The 19367-nt window shown below is 39.5% G+C and overlaps 1 protein-coding gene across 1 annotated transcript in view; it reads left to right on the forward strand.

Moving 5' to 3' along the window:
* Positions 1-19367, forward strand: part of LOC149259704 (protein disulfide isomerase-like 1-5) — a 226741-nt gene that overhangs the window by 112473 nt on the left and 94901 nt on the right. The window contains exon 4 of the mRNA XM_089419005.1: positions 9979-10097. Coding sequence (XP_089275131.1) covers positions 9979-10097 — 119 coding nt within the window. The remainder of the gene's footprint in view (positions 1-9978; positions 10098-19367) is intronic.

A 19367-nucleotide genomic window follows, 5' to 3' on the forward strand; every position in this document is an offset into this window, starting at 1 on the left:
AATTGCCGGAAAAGCCAGAAATACCGGAAAAGCCAGAAAAGAAGGAAAAGCCGGAACTATCGGAACTGCTAGAAAAGCCGAAACTGCTGGAAACGTCGGAACTACCGAGAACTACCGAAACAGCCGGAGCATCTGTCTCAAAAGGAAGGCAACATGATGTATGAGATCATGGGCAACATAATAAGCAGCATGACGATATGAGCATGGGTAGCATAATGATGCACGATGATATGAGCATGGACAACATAATGATGAATGAGATCATGAGCATGGGCAGCGTGATAATGAATAAGACCATGGAAGATGCAGCATGATGAGCAACATGAAGATGAGAGCAGCTTAGTCATCAAGGTTCAACACATGTGATAGTACAACAAGGTGTCACATAGTAATGTGCAGCAAATAGATGAGATGCAGCACTATGATAGGTGAACGAGTCACCTTAGAGAATCAGTTGAAGCAATATGTCTTCAACTGATCTCATGCCGATATCAAAAGTCAAAGTGATTGACTTCTATTGTAAATGTACTCTCTCTCACTTTCTCTGCTGAAATTTGAAGAACATAAAAGAAGAATTGATCAAGGGTTTCCCCGCATTGGGGTTTGTCCCTGGCTAGCGCCACACCTTGTGCCCTCTTGTCTTGGCTTGTCTTCTGCGATTTATATTTATGTTCTATCTGCAGTTTACTTTATGCTGATGTGATTGCTAATGTGGAAAAGAAATTGAAATAAATTGCTCTAGCATAGAACATACCTAAAATTAACATGGTATCAGAGCTGAGGTGAAGACAATGCCCAAGCAAGAGTGAAAGAGCAATCACCAAAGACAGTTGGGACAAAACAAAAGGATCAATGGGTTCCTCATAATTCACCCAGGGTGAAATCGAAGCTGAGAATATTATCAGAATGGTGCAGCGGAAGTTTCTGATGGCCTACCTAAAGATCACTTGATTGGGAAGTTCAAATCAAAGGGTGGAAGGAAAGGCAAATGCCTTGAAATAAGTTCGGCCATTATGCGAAGGAGTGTCCAAAGGACAGGGACACATCTCTTGATGAAGATAATAATCATTCCAGGGACATCTTCAATGATCAGAAGAATGACAAGTAATGCAGGTCATCAAGGAAATGGTCGACTCTTCAAAGAAAGCAAGGAACCCCGAATGACTTTTATGTACCTGATCGCAAGAAGAACCTGGTGTCCATCTCGGAAATGGAAGTCAAAGGTTTCAGGGTGGCACTCGTCGATGGAAAGGTACGTGTTTGAAAATAGAATTTTCAAAGATGTTTTTGAGTTCAGGGTTGTATCAAGTTGCAGGAAGTCCACTGGGGACAATGTATATTGACACATAGCACCAGAGGTCTGTGAGTCAGATGGTGACAAGGATGCCTGAATTCAAAAAGAGCATGAAGGTACATGATTAAGATGTATTGAAGAAAAATCTTAAAAGGAGACCATTCCCCTCATGCCATAGGTCCACAGGTTTGGAACAACCCGAGGAGTTTGAGATTCATGATCGGGAATCTCATGTATGCAGGTGGTAGAAAGACCTCTATGGCTTGAAGCAAAACACCCTGGGCATAGTATGAGAGGATCAACAACTGTCTGATGAAGTTGAGATTCACTAGGAGTGAAATTGATCCAAACCATCTGAAGGTTGTGGATGACAGACCTCTCATATCGGCACCTATGTCTGACAGGTGCAGGCCCTCTCATTTGTAGAAGACAGAAGGAGTTGGATTCCGAATGTGGAAAGATAAACTGCAAGCTCGTGACTACCTTGAGGATCTTGACCTTCAAAAGTTATATGGTAGTGATGTCGGACCAGATTTGGGAAATGGCTCTGAGTTTCATAAACTCATTCGCGTTGATGTTCTTGGAGAACCTCCGTCCGGACATATGGGTTGCAGTTAGCATGGTGAGCTCATATTTGGTTGAGCCTCACTGGATTGGTGCCAAGAATCTTCTGAGATATCTTTGGGGCACAATCTCTCATGGATTGAGATACATTGCCGAAAATATAAAAACTGCATGATTATTTGAATGTAGATTGGTTAGTGAGTTCACATGATGAATACCACTGTGATTCTCTGTGACAACCAGAGGTGGGATTTGATTATTAAGGAATCTCGTATTCAACGATTGCTCCAGTGGATAGACATCAGATAGTGCCTTATCTGGGATATGGTAAGTCAATGAGCAAGGAGGCTCTATTGCATTAAGATGATGTATAGGTCAATACACTTTGTCAAAGCCTCGGGGAAAGATCAAATTTGTGATTTTCCCAAACAACTTGGAGTCATCGAGAGAACCTTGTACAAGGGTCTTGCATGTTGCATATATTGAGCTCTGGGAGCTCTAGGGGCTTGCGGTTCTTACTGGAGCAACATACGACCACAGGGTGACTCACCCTCCCCTGGTGGTGCGCACTGGGACAAGATGATTTGCTCTCTTGTGGGACAGGATGATTCGCTCTCCAGTGTAACAGGATGATTAGTTCTCCTATGAGGTCTGGATGATGTGTTCTCCATGACAATTGTAGCAGGATGATTAGTTCTCCTGTGAGGACGAGATTGATTAAGTTCTCCTGTTGAGGCATCCTACCCATGTAGTCTAGGACTCATGGGAAGTACCTCTCATCTGATCAATGAGCAGGGAAATGAGGATAGGGACCATAGTAGTACCGATGGACGCATCGTTGTATCTATCGTAGTCCCTATGATAGGATGACCTTCATTGGTCTGGGACCAGCGGTAGGAGTTGTACCCCCTATGATACTGACTTCAAGTCGGTTGAGGACTGGTCTGGGACCAGTGGTACATACTCTGAGACTGACTTTGAGTCAGTGGACTGGTCTGGGACCAGTGGTAGGAGTTGTACCTACTATGACACTGACTGCGGGTCGGTTGAGACTGGTCCGGGACCAGTGGTACATACTCTGAGACTGACCTTGGGTCAGTGCAGGACTGGTCTGGGACCAGTGAGAGTGGTACATACTATGATGCTGATTTCAGGTCGGTTGAGATTGGTCTGGGACCAGTGGTACACTCTCTGAGACTGCGATACTGGTCTGGGACCAGTGGTAGGAGTGGTACCCACTATGACGCTAACTTTGGGTCAGTTGAGGACTGGTCTGGGATCAGTGGTACATACTCTAAAACTGACTTCAAGTCAGTAGAGTACTAGTCTAGGACCAGTGGTAGGAGTTGTACCTACTATGACACTGACTTCGGGTCGGTTGAGGACTGGTCTGGGACTAGTGGTACACACTCTGAGACTGACTTCGGGTCAGTGGAGAATGGTATGACACATTCTCGATCAATTCTTCTTTTTCATGGTTCAACAGAGCTAAGTTGAGCAGAGCAGAGCCAGCAGAGCTTAGCAGAGCAGGGGAGAGCAGAGCAGGGGAGAGCAAAGCCAACAAAGCTGAGCAGAGCCAGTAAAGCTGAGCAGAGCCAACAGAGCTGAGCAGAGCCAACAGAGCAGAGCAGAGCCAACAGCGTTGAGCAGAGCAGAGTAGAGTCAACAGAGCTGAGCAGAGCAGTGTAGGGCACTGATAGCAGAGATAGTACAGTTGGACATATGGATCAGCGGATGGAGTTCTCTTTAGTTGAGAGGGAGTGTTAAAATTGGCAACTAGGGCCAAACTCCATGTGGGTCATATTATTTATGGCAGCTGATATTTTTATTGGATCCCTCTCATTGAGAGGTGTAGGATTGATCTAAAGATCATCCAATTCCGATCAATATTTATGAAGTTATGAATTTATTTATGTGATGGACAAATTGTTAAGTCGGCCAACAACTTATGTAGGCTCAAAAGCCCAACAGTCATGTCTATTCAACCTCTACGTTTTAGTATAAATAGAAGAGGACTTCAAGTCATTTCTACACACACTTGGATCTCTTCCTCTCTCTACTTGTCTTTGGGTTTTAGTAGGAGGAGAGATCCTAAGGAAAAGCCGGAAAAGTTGGAACTGTCGGAAAAGGCGGAAAAGCCGGAACTATCGGAAACGCCGGAATTGCCGGAAAAGCCGGAAACGCCGGAAAAGCCGGAAATACCAGAAAAGACGGAAAAGCCAAAACTGTCGAAATTGCTGGAAAAGCCGGAACTGTCGAAACAGCTGGAGCATCTGTCTCCAAAGGAAGGCATCATGATGTATGAGATCATGGGCAGCATAATAATCAACATGATGATATGAGCATGGGCAGCATAATGATGCATGATGATATGAGCATGGGCAGCATAATGATGCATGATGATATGAGCATGGGCAGCATAATGATGAATGAGGTCATGAGCATGGGCAACTTGATGATGAATAAGACGATGGAAGATGCAGCATGATGAGCAACATGAAGATGAGAGTAGCTCAGTCATCAAGGTTCAACACATGTGACAGTACAACAAGGTGTCACAAAGTAATGTGCAACAAATAGATGAGATGCATCACTATGATAGGTGAACGAGTCACCTTAGAGAATCAATTGAAGCAATATGTCTTCAACTGATCTCATGCCGATATCAAAAGTCAAAGTGATTGACTTCTATTGTAAATGTACTATCTCTCTCACTTTCTCTGTTGAACTTTGAAGAACATAAAAGAAGAATTGATCAAGGGTTCCCCACATTGGGGTTTGTCCCTGGCTAGCGCCACATCTTGTGTCCTCTTGTCTTGGCTTGTCTTCTGCGATTTATATTTATGTTCTATGTTGCATGGGTTCCCGAACCCAGGGGTGGGGTTCTCGAACCCGTCCCGGGTTCTCGAACCCAAGTACCGGATTCTTGGATGGGTGCTTCTGAGAAGAACCCATAAGAACCGGGTTCTCCATTAAAAAAAATTGGGTTCTTTTGTCTTGACAGGTACGAAGAACCGTGATGATGGGTACTTGGAACCCCAAAATCGGGTTCTTTGGAGTTCATTTTAACTTTAATTTTTAAATTTTTAATTAATTTAATGGGCTTCCCCTAATATTCCAAGTAGCTAGTTCTGCATTTTTCGAGAGGAATTGGAGTACTTATGTCTTTATCCATTCAGTAAAGAGAAATAGGTTGGGCTCAAAGAAGGCAGAGAACTTAGTGTACATTCATAGCACACTTTGTCTCATATCTCGAAAAGATCTTCTTTACAAGGAGGGTCCTTTCAAGAGATGGGACCAATACACAGATGATGTTATGTGTGTGGGTGAGGAGATACAACCAGATGGCCTTATTGAGCTACCTCCAGTTGCTATGGATGAGAAAGAGCCTCGAGATGAGAGTGATTCCTACCTGGAGCGCATGCTAACTGAAGATCTGAGTGATGTTGATGACATGGCTTGAGGAAGCCATTGTTCACTAATAGCTATTTTTATTTTAGTATTTTAAAATTTCCTAGTTTTTGTTTGGAGATGCCTTAAGGCAAATTTTGAATGTAGAATGACAATGGACATATATCATGATTCTTATTAACATGTAAACTCCAATTCACACTTGATATAACACTAGAAATTTTGAAATTTCATTGTGAATGTTGAATGTTCAATGATGTGCATGCTTAAATATCTAAAGTTTAAATCACAAGTATTTTAGTTTTCTTGTTTAAAGTTGAAAAATATACAATTTCACATATATTATAATTTATAAAATATAATATTTATATATTATATATATAAATTATAATATACCCCCGACGAACCCACGCACCCTGTTTCAAAAAATGACGTCCCTGTTCCCGTCCCCGTCCCCGTACCCGTCCCCGAACCCACGTTTCCTGGCAACATAGTTTATGTTCTATCTGCAGTTTACTTTATGCTGATGTGATTACTAATGTGGAAAAGAAATTGAAATAAATTGCTCTAGCATAGAACATACCTAAAATTAACACCTCTCAAGTTGCCTCATCCACAGTCGAAGATTGTAGTAGACATAGACCATGTCATTAAGTTGCTCGAATTCCAACCTATACAAGGGTTATAAATTATAAATAATAAATTAATAACTATAAAAAAATATTATTTAATGAATTCAAAAAATTAATTGGAAATTTGGAATTAATTTTTAACCTGTTGCGCTTCTTGGTGTGGATTTTTTTAAATACACTCTAGTTGCGCTTGCATTCTGAGGAGCTACATGTTTGGCTGAGCACTTGAATGACAAGCCTTCGGAGATTGGGTACTCTGCCACTATAGCTTCTAAGATAAACATAAGAAAAAAAATGAAATTTGAAAGTTGAAGCAAAGTATGAACTTGAAGAGACGATGAAATTCGAAACAAACTAAAGCTTACCTAGCATTTTAGTCTTCCTATCCACAATAACCATGTCAAAGCCAAATATGCCACCTGCCATCTTGTATATCTCCATTTCTTTGGAGATTTCTGCATGTTCTACTGGAGATGGCACCATTCTCTGAACATAAGTGAAGAATCCATCCATGACCTCAGCATCAAATAAGAAACAATAATAGTAAGAAAATGTGGTGTTCAGGTGAATCCCTACAGCATGAATAGGATGATGGAGTGTATTGTTCCATTGCTCATCGGTCACTTCCCATAGGAGTTGTTGTTTCTCAAAACCCTCATCCCTTTTATCATCATAGTAGCTCTGAATGGATTCTTTGGCCCTATCCATGGCCTCATACAAGTAGCCCATTGCGGGCTTGTCTCCATGAATTGATCAAAGAACCTTTACCAAAGGTTCAGTAATGCTACACACCTCCTGCACTCCTGCCCAAAAGCTTTCTTGGTATGAAACTAACGTGCATGTGGCCTCTCCCTTTGCTTTGCGACTATATGCCAAAGCACGCCACTCCTTTGAAAGAAACATTTTCTTCACCTCCCACATAGAATTCAAGAGTGATTGAAGAGATATGAAACTGGTGGCAAAGTGTGTAATGGTAGGGCGGACCAACTTCTTGTTGTTGGTGAATGTTCTCATCAAATGAATCATAGAAGCATCATTATATATAAATTTTGTAATGCTTTTTGATGATTGAACAATATCCTTGACAAAAGGAATTTTCCTTATGCCCTCCAACATCAACTCAATGTAGTGTGCAGCACAAGGTGTCCAAAATAAGTTAGGATGCCTCTCCATAAGCATCTTGCCAGCAACAACATAATTTGCAGTATTGTTCGTTATGACTTGGACAACATGTTGTGGACCCACCTCTTGAATAAACACATCCAACAAATAACATAATAATCGTGCATCCTTGATATGTGCATATGCATCAACAAATTTCATAAACATTGTCCCCTTGGGACAAGTAACCAAGAAGTTAATAAGGCTTCTAACCTTTTGATCAGTCCAACCATCTGACGTCACAGTGCATCCTGTGTGTGCCCATGATTCCCTAAACTCCTCCAATCTCTTAGTGTAGTCAACCTTTTCATTTTGAAGAATGCACGCTCTAAAGTCATCATATGAAGGGGCTTTGTACCCTGGGCCAACAATAGCAATAGCATCAACCGTGGGCTGGAAAAATGGATTGTTCTTGGCAATGCTGAAAGGAATATCACTCCAAAGAAGAAACTTGCCCAACAACTTGTCAGCTTCTTCCTTCTCCCTTTTTTTAATAACTGACGAGATAGATGGTTGTGCACCAGGTGTGGTTCTATGAACAAAAAATGATGAGGTATCTACAAGGTTGGGTGTAAATGCTGATGGTGAAATAGAGCGAGTACCACTCCCACGGTCACCTCTCAATCTTGACACTCTACTCCTTGCTATTTGACTCTTTAGAGTTGCTTTGGACAATATGGTTGTCTCTATTTCTTCCAATGATTTGAGGGCTCTTCGGATGATTTATGGATTTGTATTTGAGCAAGGCCCTACCTCATGTCTAGGAAATTGTGTAAGGTGATACTTCAATCTATATAACCCCTTGTCATATGATGCCCACATAACTTGCAAGTCAAATTTGATCTGTCAAACCGTCCATTAGGTTCGCCAAATTCCCATAGAGGGTCCAATTTCTTTGGCATGTTTGTAACTTTGTTGAATCTTGAGTTTTGATGTAAGACTGAAGATTGAAGTTTGAACCTAGGGCACAACAAGAATTGCAAGTGGAACAAATGAAATTAAAATTTATGTACAACAATTTGAATTTTTGACCAAAAACAAACCCCCAACTCAATGCAACAATAATGGCAAAAAATACACATTCGAACCCAAGCCAAAATGATGGAAAAAACTAGGGCACAAGAAGAAATTAAACAAATGAAACTAACAATCAAGATTTTGCATTTTTGACCCAAGAAACTCTCTCCACCAAATGCAACAAAAATGACAAAAAAAACACACTCAAATCCAAACAAAAATCATGGAAAATAAATAGGTGATAGAAACCCAAGGAAAAACAAGAAAAAAAAGGGCCAAATTTGATGCCCATACCTGAAAACCACACTCTGCTGAAGAATCTTGGTCCAACTTGATTTTTTTTTGCTTGAGATGCTAAATTCCTTCACTTTTCTCCTCTCTTGCCCTTGTAGATGAGTTCTCCTCCTCCTTAGCTCTCACTCTTGCCCTTTGTTTGCAAAATGACAAAAGAACCGAATTTGGCTTTTTAAAACTTCACTGTGTTTTGCCTCCGCGATTTCTAAAGATCAGATCGCGATTTTTTTGCAATTTTTTGAAGTGAAAAAATTGCCGATAACATTGGCCGAAAAAATCTTGGGCATGAAAAACTCGCGATTTTTTCAAAATATCACGATAAAATTGTGATGTTCGCAACACTGGGCTAAACCCTACGATTGACTGCTTCCGCTTGAAAGATGAAACCCTAGCTCCTAGATGATGACGTGGACAAGGCTTGACTGCCCCTTAGACGGATTCCTGTACCAAGAAAAACCCAAGACAATAAACCTTTCTATCTTTCAGAAGGTATTCCCAGTCTCCAATACTTTGCTGCCTTCTTCAGAATATTCTTGTGTCCCAAATGGAAAAGACAACGAAGAATTTCGTGGTCCTTCAAGTTTTCCCTGTGCCCAAAAACCAAAACCCAAATCATAAGAAAAATTCGCCATCCTTCAGATGACTCTCCTGTGCCTAAACAAAAGAAGTATAAAAGATGTCAACTAGGGTGGAATCTTTCACCATTGAAATTGACAAGAGAGAAGGGGTCTTAAAACCCTCAGAGCCTCAGGGTCAAGAAACAAAGATAAAATGATCCAATCCAATGATGATCCATTTGATTTCATCCCTCTTGTATTTATAGATTTCTTAGAGGGAATCTTCCTCCTTAATTGATTGAGTAAAGTTTGCCCCAAACCCAATTTTGAGTTTCTTTGCCCAGCTGCCCCAAAACTTGCCCAACATAGAATATTTTGGGGTTTTTTAACCCTTTATTGAGGACTATAGCCTACGGGGATTGGTAGGCTATTTCGTCCTTCATTCGTCCTCAATTTGAAGAGGACATTACAGTATTGACTGTAATGTCAATGAATTTTTTTTTTGTCCTTGAGTTCAACAAAATATTTCTTGGCTTGTTGAGGTCTCTTTGTGATTATTGATCACTTTATAGGTTCCTGTAAATCAACAATACAAATCACCATTTATTTATTTTCTGTTGTATTTTTCTTTCATTGTCCATATTTATTTTCTCAGCGATATGTGTGACATTAAGACGGATTTCAATCTTTGATCTGATTTAAGCTTGTGAAAATTCTAGTTATTTGTTTATATTTTCAAATGTTTTTCTACATTTGTAGTTTAGAGGTTTCATCATATTAAAATGTGACTTGCAAGTTGCTGTTTGTGGGGAATCGGGGATGTAAACAAACAAATATATTGTTTTAGTTATCAATTTCCAACCAAAGGAACTTCATTCAAGAAACCCCCAAAACTATGATGTCATTTTTCCATTGTTTAGGAGAGAGCCAATGACTTTTATGATTAAATTCAAGTTTAATACATGCAGATAATGAAATTATGGAACATGTTCACATGATACAAGTATATGTGTTGATTCTCGACAATCTATTTATCGTTGTCTTGCAGAGGGTGAATTCATAAAGGAAACAATACTTCAGTTTATTGAGGTCAATAAATATCCCTTAGTTACCAGACTAACTGAACATAATTCTGCCAAAGTGTATTCTAGTCTGATCAAACTCCAGGTATTTCTATCTCTCTCTCAACTGAAAACTAAAGCAAGAAATGATGAATAAGACGAGGCAAATAAGTGTTGCCTTTCTTTATTTATCTTTTGATTCCCATACTCCTAGTTTTTTTCAATTGCTTCTTTGGATTTACAGCTCAATTTGGATAAATTTGTATAGAAAGCATATTTCTGGATTCTGTATATGCACACTAGTGCTAAACCATAGATGACATCATCCATTTTGATGTTTGAATATTGAAACCATCATCAACATACAAGTTGATTGTGCAATTTGCAACTTCAAATTAAGGTGCTTCCCTCACCTAAGATTCAGGTATAACTTCTGACAATTGACTGCTTTACAGACATAGTTGAGATCAGATGTTGTTGACATTTACTAAAGTATACTCTATTTGTGTTTGTCAAATAAGCTAACTTTTTCGTAATCTAAGGAATTTGGCATCATGATATATACTTCCACAATATTTTGCTTTTATTTCTTCTTAATGGGTTCAAATATTCATAATGTTAGTCTTGCAGTTATCATACCTCCATTTTGTTAAGATTAGTGTTGTGGATCACATTCCTAATTTTTTGAAAAATATGGTGTATCAGTGCAATTCTCTTTATAAGTGGACATTGTTTTTGGAAGTTTCTTTTTAGAAAGACACCTCCTCGAGGTTGGGGGCTGCACTGCATAACTCAAACTTCCTCTAGCCTAGGTGCTGGCTTTGAGGGGTATCTATGCTGGCAAATTTGAGTCAGATATGCACTTGAACTCATTGTTTTCTAACATGCCATTAGAGTGGGGCAGACCACAGTAACTGTGAAACTCTGGTGGGCAACATAACAATTTTTGAGCAGTGAAACACGGCCATGTTGGCTGAAATTTGACTCAAGAATTGCATGACAAATTAATTTCTGTTCTATGGGGACGTGTTCCCCCATTTGGGAAACACATCCCCGAGCTTCCTTGCGCTCCAGGGATGTGGGGGCATTCCCCACGTCCCCAAAAAATGGAAACGTGAGGAAACTTGAAGGGGGGATGTTTCCTCCCAAAAAAAGAAATGTTTCCTGCGTTTCCAAAAAAAAATGAGGTCAAATCATAAAAAAAAGGTCAAATCTCTAACTTTTTTTATAAAATATTATAAATATACTATGAATAGATGGGGGAAGGGATTTTTTGGTTATTATAAATATATCAGTTGTAGACTTTAGTTTGTTTTGAATCTTGATATATGATATATTAGACTTGACACTATAAAAATTTGAATCTTGATGTATCAGACTTTACTTTTATATCAATATTCAGTATTCATAGTTGGGCTTCGATATGGTTTAAACTTTTATTTTCATTGTACAATGTTACAGTTACATGTATGATTGTATCATACTTTTTGTTTTAAATTTGTTTCAGTTATATGATTCATCGATTTATCCTTAAAGACAAGCTCATCCAAACATCATAATGCATCAAGATTCCAATTCTTCCATCAATAGGTCTAGGGAAATTCTCAAGAAGAGACAATGATCCAAATGCAAGTCATCAAATGGAATGATCATTACATCAATATATATCCTCCCTATGGGGTTAAATTTGCCTAATTAGGCCTAATAATGGCCCAACTAATAGAATAATGTGCAAAAACAACATTACTTGGTGACAAGCCCACCAAGATAGCTCCATAATACAAAAATAAGCCTCTCAAGAGGGAAAAATAATATATACAATAGGTCGAAGGGTTGTTGAAGAGGCCTAGTGGAGTCCAATGTGTGCTAAGATGGATGAATGAGCTCCAAACATAGTGATATAGGGGTGGCCCCTTGATATCCAATCAAATGACCTATGGTGCCTCCAAGTAGCTATGGGGGCACAAAACATCATCATGGATCTTGAAATGAATCGAACAAGCCTGTATCCCATCTATAAGGGCTGAAAAAATGATGTGAGACCTCCCATTGGCTCCCATCGCTAGACACATCCTCATCTGGGCCTTGGATCAGCTTCCAAGTGTGGTGTAAAAGTGTAGTCGGCTAGGCAAGGTGGTCTAGGTGCATCATCATCGTCAAATAGGTGGAACACGAGCAAGCGATGAGTAGAATTGAAGGATCCCATGAAGTGGCAATCTGCTTTCTGCTATGGTGGAGGCCCATCGCTCTCAACGCTCACCCTAGAAATGCCAATATGGCCCTTTGGAGGGCCTCTGTATAGGAAGACCAAACCCAAGAAGAAGACCCACCTGCAATCTTGTATAAGATCCAATACGTCCCCTCCGTTGAGAAATCTATGGCATCAATAGATAGATGATTTCTCTACTTATGATAATTTATTGTGATAGTCTTTTTACTTCTTGATTACATGTTCTCTTCTGGAGTTATTATTGTGTTCTTTTCATCAAGACAATTACCAAATCATGAACAATAAAGAGACAAGAGACACAATATATATGCTGTCAGCTAGGTCCAAAACCTTTCACTCTTTGAGAGGAAAACCCAAACAAATTCTTCTTATATAACCTTTAGTTGACGAATACCAAGACCATGACAAAGACCCTTGACTCGGGAGCCCTCCCAAGACCAAGTCACAAGCCTCCTCTTCAACACTCCTCTTCCTCTTCCCCTTCTCGACTTCCTTTAGAATTTCGACCTCTTCTTGTAGGTCTGTAATCCTTTTTCTTCACAACAAAAACCTTAGATCAGATTTGCTTCTTGAATAGTCTCCTCAAGAGGGAGACTCTTTTCTCTCTCTTACTCGACTTCAATGAAGTTTTCTAGCCAAACAAGATCACCTTTGTATGACTACAACCTTCGATCTATCTTTGCCAACTTCGGACTTGCAACCTTCGCATGTGTGAGGGTAAACTAGCCCAAAAACAATCCACCAATGATGTCACTTTCTTCTCTCTTCTCTTCTTCCCTCGTTGATCTTGAGGCTCCTTCTAGTATGACTTTCGCACCTTTCTATTAGAGACTTGCTTCACGGAATTGATGTCCTCCAATGAGGATGGGCATTGCTATATATAGTGTTTGGTTCATGACTATTTAGGCCGACATGATCCCTTGGAGTAGGTCGACTTCATCTTCTAGATTTATCCTTTCATTGTAGGCCGACTTGAGAGAAGACAAGTGACAAGGTCTTGGAGGGTGAATTACAAAAACAAATATGACTCTTTTACAATGTGTAACATGCCTTCATTACATGACAATGACTCTTTAGACTTTTATGACTAGATGACCAAATCCCTAAGGGCTCACAATGGGAGCCTTAACTAAAAATAAAATCTCTTGCTCATGAAACCCATGATGCAAGCATACAATAATTTTATTTTCTTCTTTTCATCTTTTACATAAAATCACAATTACATGTCATTATGAAGATGAAACCTAGTTACATTTTTGAACACTCCCTCTTAACTAGGGAGGTATTCATAATGGTACTCGGCCATTCTCAATCTGAAGAATTTCTCATAAGAAGAATCAGATTGGTAACCCATTTGTATAACATCATATCAACCAACATTGTCACATAGAAAGGCCTTGACTAACAACTCTATCTCTCCACAAGATCTGAGCTCAATGTTGGCGAGACCAATGATTTATAGACACTCTCATCATTGTCTCTCCTGGAACATACCCCACTTGGGTTCTCAGGGTGTGTTCCATCAGGACTATTCTTATCTTGGATTCCCAGTCCTCAAAGAATATTGGTCCTCTACGACTACTCTTATCTTGGATGCCCTATTTCATCCTCAAAGAGCATTGGATGCCAAATGATTACCCAATCCTCCATTCCGTCTTCCCAAGTGAAGACCATAATGATGTGTCTATCTCTCCCTCTCAATTTAGGGAGGATATATCTATTCCAATAAAGGAATGTACCTAAGCTCCCTCTTGGCTTAGGAATTTCCAAGTTTCTTCCAAGTAAGAAACTCTAGGCTCCCTCTTAATTAGGAACCTACACCAACTCTTTAGGTGGAGATGAAAAGACAACCAACTTCTTGAAGAACTCCTTCCTTCGATGTCATGAATTTCTTTGTCACAAAGTCTTCATCTTTTGAGACTTCTTCATAGGGCACAAACCATCCATCACTTTCATCCATGAGTCAGTGATGTAATCATTCCTTTCATCAGAAAGCGATCCATCAGTTTACATCTGGCCTTGCTTTAGTTCATGTTGCCTTTTTCATACTATCTTCTTCAGAAGGATCTTACATCCTTCTACAAAGTCCTTTGGGAAGACATCCACAGTTCTTCCTTTGGCAGTCCTGCATAAGCCCATCCAGATACTTGTTCAAAAATAAGAAATGAACACTTAAATCACAATTACCTTTGTGATGGTCTTTCATCATGACATCTTCCTGTAGGCATCAACATCTTGCATACATGTTGACACATCTCCTAAAGATATGCATTGTCAAGGGTCTCCATCTTTTCTAGACTTCCATCAGAGTCTTCATATCTTTCTGGGAGATATCATAGTCAAATCTTCTTGGTCTTTCAGATGTTGATTTCCTTTACCATTGTTTCATATTCCACGATCTCTTCCTTCCTTTCTTCACACATTTCATTTCCAGGCGCTTCAAGTCAGAGTTCCTCAATTGTAGTTAACCACCTCATACTTCATATGAGGAAATATTATGTTGATTTCATCTAGTGAATATGTGACCCATGCATTCCTATGGTATTCTTCGACTTGCTTTGATCCCTTTCTTAAAAATCGATCCTTGTATGTCTTCTTGATTAGATGCCCCTTCTTGACTTTGTCACCTTAGATCTGATACCATGTTGAGAAATCTAGGGCATCAACAAATAAATCATTTCTCTACTTATAATAATTGCTTGTGATAGTCTTTTTACTTTTTGATTACAATCTTCTCTTCTTGAGTTATTATTCTGTTCTTTTCATCAAGACAATTACCAAATCATGAACAATAAAGTGACAAGAGACACAATATATAGGCTGTCAGCTAGGACCAAAACCTCTCACTCTTTGAGAGGAAAACCCAAACAAATTCTTCTTATAGAAGCTTTAGTTGACGAATACCAAGACCATGACAAAGACCCTTGACTCTAGAGCCCTCCCAAGACCAAGTCACAAGCGTCCTCTTCAATGCTGCTCTCCCTCTTGTCCTTCTCGGCTTCTTCTTGTAGGTCTGTAATCCTTTTTGTTCACAATAGAAACCCTAGATCACATTTTCTTTCTGAATAGTCTCCTCAAGAGGGAGACTCTTTTCTCTCTCTTCCTCAGCTTCCTTTAGCGAAGTTTTCTAGCTAAACAAGATCACCTTTGTATGACTGCAACCTTCGATCTATCTTTGCCAACTTCAGACCTGCAACCTTCGCACATGTGAGGGTAAACTAGCTCAAAAACAGTCCACCAACAATGTCACTTCCTTCGCTCTCTTCTCTTCTTCCCTTGCTGATCTTGAGGCTCCTTCTAATATGGCTTTCACACCTTTTTATTAGAGACTTGCTTCACTGAATTGATGTCCTCCAAATGAGGCCGAGCACTGCTATATATAGTGGTTGGTTCATCACTGTTTAGGTCGACATGATCCCTTGGAGTAGGCCGACTTCATCTTCTAGATTTATCCTTTCATTGTAGGCTGACTTGAGAGAAGACAAGTGACAAGGTCTTGGAGGGTGAATTACAAAAACGAATATGACTCTTTTACAATGTGTAACATGCCTTCATTACATGACAATGACTCTTTAGGCTTTTATGACTAGATGATCAAATCCTTAAGGGCTCGCAATGGGAGCCTTAACTAAAAATAAAATCTCTTGCTCATGAAACCCATGATGCAAGCATTACAATAATTTTATTTTTCATCTTCTACATAAAATCACAATTACATGTCATTATGAAAACCGAACCTAGTTACACTTTTCAACACCCTCACCTTCCATTACAAGCAAACATTAGTGCAATTGAGTAAATGAGCCTACAAATCATGGAACCAAGTGGACACTTTACAGTGGCATGCTATTCCATAATGGGGTTTAGGATGTGCAAGTGTCTCCAAGTTCAAGAAGAAGGTTAACCAAGGACCCTATTAGGTGATTTCAACCTCTAAGGGGGTGACATGTTCATGGTACATCCATTAAATGGCAGGTGGCACGTGATATAATGATGGAACAGAGTGGGGCACCAGGGGAAGGCTCCAAGCCACATGCCACAGTACAAGGGTAGTTATGATAAGGGAAGCCCACACTTGGGTGTATGTAGGAGGGAGCAATCGTGGTACATGAGTTACTTCGACCTTTCTTTTTCCACCTTTTGTCATATGCCTTTTGTCTTTTATTGATTTTTCTTTTAAAATTGCTCGGGGCTCTAGGGGATGAGAGCATGATGTGTAAGATATAACATTGAATACCCCTTTAAGTTGGGGCAGTTCATCGCCCACTAGGGGTTGGGACAATCATGGGTTCCTTAATGATGAAAGGGGCCAATATAGGGGTCCCTAGGAACCACGGTGATGGCCATAATGATAGGGGTAGAGCTCGTGTTTGGCTTTTTCCCACATGCTAAATTTGTATGTCTCGACCATCTTTTGCATTTTATGGTACATTTTTTGTTGAGAGTGACCAACTTATGCTTTTTTCCTTTCTTTTTAGCTGCATCAACCTCCAGGGCATCGTTCCAAGCTTGACCCAAGGTGTGGACGAAGGGAGGGGGAAGCTAACTCCTTGTGGACGCAATGGACAAATGTGGACCTGGATGGGAAATACGATGAATGGGGTTATAATGAGCGGAGGGGAGCGATGTATATGGTGTTGGGAAGCGGGACCACACAACCAATATCGAGGTCTCCCATTGAGTGCCACCCCTAAATCTATTGGCCAATAAAGGAGATCCCACGAGTCTAGGTCACAAAGCTAACCATCAAAATAGACAGAGAAGACAAGAGTACAAACCAATCCCACTCTTTCTGCTAAATCTCCCCCACTAATCCATGCCCAAAAATGTCTATGATAAGTAAACAAAAATACGCAATTACACAATGAAAAGCCATAGCTCTAGGGTTGGAAGGCCCACCTTCAAACATACGATCATAACATATGGGCGAGGGAGCATATGTTTGGCTCAGGTGGTAGAGATACTGGCACAACAAACTATCTAGTGGTTGCAAGGGGCTGTTGGTTGCTGGCTGAGGAGCATCTTAGGAGAGCTTTTTTCTCCTATGGGTATCACCCACAGGTGGTGGGTAACAAGACCTTGACGACCCCCCACGTTTCCTAAAAATTGGTGGGGAGATTTTGCATAGGCCACTCTTGCATTTCCCCACTCCCTAGTCACCACGTATCGGAAACTTGGTGGAACACTGATTAATTTAACATTTAAGTGTTTGTAACCTTGACAAAGGTTGGGCCTTGTATTCTGCAATGAGCCCTGATGATAGTGGCGGTTAATATACCTTTCTTTGTTATTTTAGAGTTGGTGAATTGACTGCTTAGAGATAAGAGCGAATCTCTTTGCTTTTGCATGATTGCAAGAGGTCTGGACTTGTCCATATTTTGATATCTATTTAAAATCCTATGTTTCAATGTTTATTTAAAGGTAAAGTACTCCCTTTAGAAAGTAATTTTGAAAATTACTAATTGCACTTCTCTAGAAACTATAGGCTTAAACTTTGCAATTAGATTATGTATTTTTGATTGACTACTTGATCTAAATGAGGATGCTTTCTTTGATTTTCATATTTGTCAGGATAAGAAGTAATTACATGCTTGGATGATTATTTCATTAAAGTGAGCCATACTAGTGTTGAAAATATATGTATCGGCAAAATATCTGCGAGGGTCTAGAAAACATCTTATCGGCAATATATCGACAAAAATCGACAAACATAAAAAAATGCATAATATAGTCATTTTTTTTTCTTCAGATTTTTGAACATATAAAGCAATAAAAACATGAAATAAACACATTGGCACATAAATATGAAGAAAGTAGTGATATATATTATGTAGTGGATGTAAAATAAAATTGATACATCAAAGGCGATACCAAATCCTGCTGACCCCTGATAATTGTTCAATCAGGGACTCAAATGTGGAGAACCAATACAAAATAACATCACATATATAAAAGTATCTCATCATCATGAGTTATAAGTAGCAAAACAAATAAAACTAGTAGATCTCTATCTGAGATCAGTGCCCTCTCCCTAGTAGCTATCTTTTCGTCTTTTTCATCAATTGCTTCAAGATATTTTTGTATAAGCTCCGCATTAGAAACCGTACAAATCCCAACATCATGTCCAAGGAGTCTAGCCAGATGGTATTTGAATCGCGTAACGCCTCCTTTCATCTTGGTCCCACATAGTTTGCATGATAGATATGCTTGATTTTCCCCACGATCATGCTCCGCATACTACCAAAATGGGTCCAAGGCTTTTGAAATATTTGTAGTGAACTAATTCCAACCTAGGGCACCAAAAAAACAAAAAATTGGCATTAAACACCCATACACAAAAAATAATAATTAATAACCACCTCATTTTTTTTTACTACATTATTTGCAATGTGAATGAAAAATGGCAATAAGAGGGTGCATAAGAAAGTTAAAAAAAAATGAAGATCGCTGTCCAAATATGGAGAAAACCCTTGCATTGGCTCATGCGCATGAAAATCATAGCAAATGGAAAAAAAAACAAAGACGCAAAATGTTGGGAGGCAATTTCCACCTATTTGATGATGTACTTTGTGTTGATGTGCTTCATTTGATCATGGAATTTGGGATTCTTGGCCAATTTGATTACAGAAGTATTGTCAACTGGAAGGGGAGTAGAATTCGTATGTTTCTCTTGCAAATCTTCGAGCATTTCTTGAACCACTTGATCTCCTTCATTTCCTTTGTAGCTGCCACATATTCTGCATCTGTTGTGGAATCTGATAAAGTTTATTATTTGTGTGATTATTGATCTCGAGGAGGTAACTGCTGATCTAAAACTGATTAGATAGCCTAAAGTTGATACTCCATTTTTGTTATCCCCATCAAAGTTTGAATCATAATATCTATGATTCGGATTGGATCATTATATTGTTTTTCATCCATCTTGATGTTTTCAGAGTGGAAAAGGTGTAGGAATCAACTCACAGGACCCTTTTACTGGCGGGACCCAGTTTGGCAAATTGGAGTTTGAAACCTTATAGGAACGTTTTGAGGCATCAAACGATGTTTTTGGGGGTAAAACTTTGCCGCTTTAGCGCCACACCTCATTTTTCTATTCTACATGCAAAGACCTTTCCAACGACGCAAGAATCACATCAGTCAAAGTCA

The sequence above is a fragment of the Pinus tabuliformis genome, chromosome 6 (genome assembly GCF_031772625.1).
Source record: "Pinus tabuliformis cultivar Carrire ecotype Pingquan chromosome 6, CPIR1, whole genome shotgun sequence".
Taxonomy (NCBI): Eukaryota; Viridiplantae; Streptophyta; class Pinopsida; order Pinales; family Pinaceae; genus Pinus; species Pinus tabuliformis.